Source organism: Penaeus monodon, chromosome 36 (genome assembly GCF_015228065.2).
Source record: "Penaeus monodon isolate SGIC_2016 chromosome 36, NSTDA_Pmon_1, whole genome shotgun sequence".
NCBI classification, from domain to species: domain Eukaryota; kingdom Metazoa; phylum Arthropoda; class Malacostraca; order Decapoda; family Penaeidae; genus Penaeus; species Penaeus monodon.
Genome location: NC_051421.1, coordinates 16,553,591 through 16,561,090, shown reverse-complemented (window position 1 = coordinate 16,561,090; position 7,500 = coordinate 16,553,591). Strand labels below are relative to the sequence as shown.

Sequence of the window (7,500 nt, the reverse complement as noted above, 5' to 3'; positions counted from 1 at the left end):
AGATCGAGGGACATGGGAGAGAGATATATAGATATATAGTAATGAGAAGAGTAGAGATAGATGAGAGATTAGTATTATATATTATACATATATATATAGTATAATATATAGAGAGATAGATATATATAGAAATATATGAGAGATAGATAGGATATAGAGGGATAGATATAGAGAGATAGACATGTATAGAGTAGATCTACAGGTAGAGATAGAGATAATGTGAGATATATATTAGACAGGAAGTCTATAGATATACAGGATGATATGATATAGAGAGATAAGAGAGATGAGTATGGTATATATAGTAAGATATTCTAGATAGACGATATACATGGATATATATAGAGATACAGTATATATATATACATGGTATATATAGTAGATACATGTAGATATGATATAGACAGGGATATATATATATATAGAATAGTAGATATATATAGTATGATATAGATATTAGATATATAGATATAGATATAGATATGATAGATATATAGAGAATAGAGACAGTGTATATGTATATATATATACAGTATCTATATATCTTACATGTATATATATTATATATACATGATATATAATCGTACATATAATATAGAGATAGTATATATATTATAAGATATATATATATAGATATATATATATGTATAAAATATAATATATATATTAATATATATATATATATATATATATATGTGTAAATATGTATATATATAGGTATGGATATATGATAGATATATAGATATATATATATATATATATATGTGTGTATATGATAAATAGAGACTATATATAATCTATATATATATATAAATATTATATATCTATAATATATGGAGACAGAGAGAAAAGAGAGAGAGAGAGAAAGCAAAAGAGAGAAGAGTGAGGAGAAAGCAAAGAGAGAGAGGACAGAAGAGAGGAGAGAGAAGAGAGAGAATAGAGGAGGAGAGAGAGAGAGAGAGAGAGAGAGAGAGGAGAGAGAAAGATGGAGAGGGAGAGAGAGAGAGTCAGAGAGAGAGAGAGAGATGAAGATGACTGAATAGGAGAGAGAAAGAGATAGAGAGAGAGAGTAAGTCAGAGAGAGAGAGAGAACAAGGGAGAGAGAAAGAGAAAGAGAGAGAGAGAGAGAGAGAGAGAGAGAGAGAAGAGAGAGAGAGAGAGAGAGAGAGAGGTAGGAGAGAGAGAGAGATGAGAGAGAGAGAGAGAGAGAGGGATAGGGAGAGGAGAGGTGAGAGAGAGCGAGGGAGACGAGAGAGGAGAGAGAGAGAGACAGGGGAGAGAGAGAGAAAGAAAGAGAGAGAGAGAAGAGAGCAAGAGAGAGAGAGAGAAGGAGAGAGAAGCAAAAGAGAGAGAGAGAGAGAGAGGAGCAAAAAGAGGAGAGAGAGAGAAGTGAGAGCAGAGAGAGAGAGAGCGAGAGGAGAGCGAGAGAGAGAGAGAGAGAGAGAGAAGAGAGTAGAGAGATACAGAGAGATCAGAGAGAGAGAAAGACTGCCGAGAGGGAGAAAGAGAGAGAGAGAGATGAGACGAAGGGAGAGCGATGAGAGATGAGAAGAGGGAGAGAAGCTGAGAGATGATGAGAAGAGAGAGAGAAGCAAAAGGAGAGAGTAGAGGAGAGAGAGAGAGAGAGAGAGATGAGGAGAGAGAGAGAGAGGAGAGAGAGAGAGAGAGAGAGGAGAGGGAGAGAGAGAGAGGAGAGTAGAGGAGAGAGGAGAGGGAGAGAGATGATGAGAAAGAGAGGAAGCAGAGAGAGACGGAGAGAGGGAGAGAAGAGAGAGAGAGAGAGAGAAAAGAGCAAGAGAGAGAGAGGAAAGAGCAGAGAGAGAGAGAAAGAGAAGAGAGAGAGAGAAAGAGTAAGAGAGAGAGAGAGAGAGAGAACAAGAGAGAGAGAGAGAGGACGAGAGAAAGAGAGAGAGAAGAGAGAGAGAGGAGACGAGAAGAGAGATAGGAGAGAGAGAGAGAGAGAAGAGAGAAAGAGAGAGAGAGAGAGCAAAGAGAGAGCGAGAGAGACCGAGAGGAGAAAGAGATGAGATGAGGGAGAGGAGGGAGAAGAGGGAGAGCAGAGAGAGAGAAGACAGGAGAGAGAGAGAAGAGAGAGAGAACCGACGAGGACGGCGGAGAGAGAGAGGAGAGGAGAGGAGAGAGAGCAGCAAGAGAGAGAGAGAGGAGAAGAGAGAGCAAAAGAGAGAGAGAGAGAGAGAGAGGAGAGAGAGAGAGAGAGAGAGAGAGAGAGAGAAGAGAGCAAGAGAGAGAGAGCAAGAGAGTAGAGAGAGAGAGAGCAAGAGAGAGAGAGAGAGAGCAAGAGAGAGAGAGAGAGCAAAGCAAGAGAGAGAGAGAGAGAGCAATTGGGAGAGAGAGATGAGAGAGAGAGAGAGAGAGAGAGAGAGAGAGAAGAGAGAAGAGAGAGAGAGAAGAGAGAGAGAGAGGAGAGAGAGAGACGAGTGAGAGAGAGCAAGAGAGAGAGAGAGAGAGCAAGAGAGAGAGAGAGAGAGAGAGAGAAAGCAAAAGAGAGATTCCTCTGTAATATACTGTATGTATATGCAAACCTATAATTTTACCTACCACAAGAAATATTTCATATGACAGTTATAGTGAAGACAGACTTCATAATACACTAATCAATACACAACAGTATAAATAATTCTACTTAGTTTGTCTAAAATTTGAGAAACACTGATTTTAGTTATACAGTGTAAAGCTTATTATTACTGCACTGTGTAAGGGCTGGTCTAATATACATCTTGTTAACATGTCGAAAACTGTCCACTTTATATATAAATCTATGTATAATTTTTCTAGAACCAGGCCAGATCTTAAAATCCCTTGGATTTCATGCATAAGGACTTACAACTACTGTATATTCAGAAGAGTTTAGTTGGTGCAGCAACAATAACAATGACAGACCTGACAGATAGGGAGGGATATTATCACTGTTCGAGGGGCTGTGCCCTCCTACAGCCAAAATTCCCTACTTGGAATGCAAAATCACCACATCTTAGCAACAAGATAGAACCTTGACAGTCTAAAAGATGTGCCTTACTATGCAAGTTGTGGTAGTCTTTGGGTGTTGATATTGTGTTTATCTATCAATTTTGCCTAATATTTAGGTTTTGTTTGGTTAATAGACATTGATTTGAGTCCACTGATACCAAATTTGGTGAGTTTGCAGACCTGTTCTAGAAATTTATTAAATGTAAACTTTATATATATATATTATATATATATATATATATATATATATATATGTTTGTATATATAATATATATCGTATATACTATATGCATTATATATGTAGATATATACATATAGATGTGGTATCTAGTATACAGAGATATGAGATATATACATATTAGATAACATATAGATGTAGATATATTACATATATATGTGTGATATATACATATATATAACATATATAGTATATTCTTATACATATATATGTGTATATTACATCTATAATCTACCATTATATATGATATTTACATGTAGATGTGGTGTATATACATAGAATATAACATATATATAGGGAGATAGTAGATGTATATAGAGATATATATCTATATTATATATAATATCTATATATACTGTATATGTATGTATATGTATATATATATATAATGTATATATTATACATATATATATGTATATATATGTATAGATATTACATATATATATGTATATATTAGATACATATATATAGTATATATCTTAATATATGTATACATATATATATATATATATAATATATGTAATATATGGAGATAGATATAGAAATAGTATGATATAATATATATCGTATGGTAGCGAGCTTAGCGATCGAGTATTATTTATATATATATATATATATATATATATATATATGTATACCTATATGTAACATATCTATATATATATTAGATTAATATATGTTATACATTATATATAATATATTATACTATAGTAATATATATCGATAAGATTAATGTACATATTATATAGATGTATATAATTTTTTTTGTACTATATATATATGTACATAGTATACATATGTATATCTTATCTATATTTATATATAGTATATTATATAACATATAGATGTATATATAGAAATATATATAGACCTTAGATATATATATAAATATATATATATATATATATATATATGATAATATATATATATATATTATATCTATATATATATATACAGTATATATATAAATATTATATTCAAATCTATATGTATATGTATTATATTATGATTATATATAGATATATGTAATATCTAAATATATATAGATAAAAATATATATATATATATATATATATTGTATATGTATATGTATATGTATATGTAATATATATATATATATAATATAATATAGATATATATAATATATATACATATATATATATATATATATATGTATATAATATATAGTGTATAGATATATAGTATATTTATATACTATTTATATATATATATATACATATATATATATATACATATATATCTTATATATATATATATATTATATAATATAATATTACATGATTTCTATATTATATATATATATATATATATATATAGAGATATATGTAATATATAATATATATATAGATATAATATATAATATATATATTACACAACACACACACATATATATATGTATATATAATATCATATATATATATATATATATATATATATATATATATATATATATAATATGTATTGTATCATAGTGTGTACGATAATATATATAGATGATGATAGATTAGAGATAGAGATAGATAGAGCTATCAGAGTATGAAGAGAGAGAGAAGAGAGAGAGACATAATAGAGAGAGAGATACAGAGAGCTATATACAGAATATATAGATATAGAGACAGAGATATATATATACAGTAGTATATATAGACATAGATATATACATCAATATATTAGGATAGACAGAGTAGATAGAGTTATATTGATAGAGAAATGTCTATAGTAGAGATAGAGAGATTAGACATAGAGATAGGGATAGCTATATAGAGATACCGATAGATATATATAACATTATATATAATAGATACAATATAGATAGAGTAGATACATAATATAGATAGAGAGATAGAGACATATAGAGAGCGATATATACATCTATAGAGTATATATATACAGATATAGAATAGAGAGACATAGAGATATATATAGATATACATATATAGTAGTATACATATATTATATTAGAGATATAATATAGTATATTATGAGAGAGACAGAGAGAGATAGAAAAGTATACATAGTATCTAGGATAGATACAGAGAGATATAGATAGAAATAGACATATATAGATATAGATTAGAGATATATATAGAGAAGATATAGTAGATAAATATACATATATATATATATAGATGGATATAGAGAGATATGATAGATGATAAATAGACGATATTAGAGATAGAGATGAGAGAGAATAGTAGATATATAAAGAGAGGATGATATAGAGTAGAGATAATAGAAAAGATAGATAGAGAGATATAAAGAGATATATAGATATAAAGATACATAGTAGATAAAGTATACATTATAGAGATATAGAGAGAGATGAGGATGAGATATATAAGTCTATGGATATCATGAGAGAGATATATGGATACACGGAGAGAGATATAGTATTATATATATATATAAGAATACATATGTAGATGAATATATAGATAGATAGAGATGATATATATAAAATATTACATATATAATATCTAAGCGATAGAGAGACTATCGATAGAGTATGAGATATATATGATATATACATGTATATATATAGGTATATATATATAGATATATATAGAGAATATAGAGATATATGATTAGGATATTTATATTATATATAATATCTAGTATATATAATATCTGTATATATATATGTATATATATAGATAAGATATATATATATATCTATTATATATAGATAAAAAAACATACATATATATATACATATATATATATTACATATATATATATTACATATATATATCTATAATATATATATATATAATGCATATATATGTATGTATATATATGTATGTTGTACCCACATATTATATATATATATATTATATATATATATATCTATAGATATATATATATATATAGGTATATAACATATGTATATAAAAATGTTATTATATATCATATATATATATATATATATTATATATATATATAGATATATAATATGTGTTTATAATAAATATAAATATAAATTATATATATAATATATATATATATATATAAATAGGTATGATATTATATAAATATAAATATAAATATATATAGATATATATATATATTATATATATATAATATATATATATATATATATTATAAGGGGTAATTTCCCAATTATCCAAAAATCTCCCTGATTGCATTTTCCTAACTTGCTCCCGTTTATCAACGTTTACCCCTATACTAGCATTGTGAACTATGACAGTAGGCTTGCATGCTTGATACACAATCATAAAAGCAAATCCTAAGTCTACTCTTTTTATTTGGTAAAAAAAAAAAAAAAAAAAAAAAAAAAAAAAAAAAAAAAAAAAAAAGTGGAATGCTGTCAATCCATGGCACTCAAATGTACCACTATATTGGTAACTAGATGACGGAGCATGAATGAAGCAACCTGAAGATTCACACACTTCTAAGCATATATGTTTACGTAAGTGTGTCCTTAAAAGCCTATATATTCACAGTACAACATAACCATTCAGTAGCACACTGTAAATTTTTCTTTTATTTCACTGGAATATGATATGTTCAGTATTCCTACTGATTAAGCATAAATTAAGAAGAATAGACATTTCATTACCCAATCATTTATATAAATGCATCCCTATCAAACAATGAAATACAAATACTGTATAATCGAATTTAAACTCTGACTTTGATCAATCTGTGAATATAAAGGGTTTGCAGATACGCTTGCTAATTGCAGGTAGCTTTTTGAATTCTCTAAAACCTGCATGAATGCTATGTATATTGTTACATATTACAGAAGTTACTGTTAAAAGTAATGAGAATTGAAATAGGACAGAACACTTGTTACAACATGTGCCAAGGGGTAGGAATACCTAAAGTTTTAACATGAAATAATGAGACGGGCAGACAGATAGAGGCACCTGCAAGGCATGCAAGCAGAAAGTCTAAAGGCATGCAAGCAAATGGGAGGGGAGGGAGAATAATATACCCATATAGACAGGGTAAGAAAGTGTAAATATGAGCAGCCACAGCTTTCAGACAGGCAAGGAAAGGCATGCCCCGAAAAGAATGCGGCAGACAGAACTCGAGCCAAGCAGGCAGGCGGGCAGAGGGTCACCTGTGAGGTACTCGATGACAGCGGCGGCGTACACGGGCGCCCCGACGCCGATCCTCAGCTTACGTGTTCCAGGACCTGCCTTCATGTACCTGTGCAGGCGCCCCACGGGAAACAGGACATTGGCACGCTGGGATTTACTGACATTCTTCTGCCTCTTCTTGGCTAT

At 29.3% G+C, this 7,500-nt stretch overlaps 1 protein-coding gene across 2 annotated transcripts in view; it reads right to left on the bottom strand.

Moving 5' to 3' along the window:
• The window catches only part of LOC119595811 (core histone macro-H2A.1-like), a 16,406-nt gene that overhangs the window by 8,775 nt on the left and 131 nt on the right, over positions 1 to 7,500 (bottom strand). For both annotated transcript variants that reach the window (XM_037944982.1, XM_037944983.1), the window contains exon 1: positions 7,335 to 7,500. This exon is cut by the window's right edge and continues 131 nt beyond it. In XM_037944982.1, coding sequence (XP_037800910.1) covers positions 7,335 to 7,500 — 166 coding nt within the window. The remainder of the gene's footprint in view (positions 1 to 7,334) is intronic.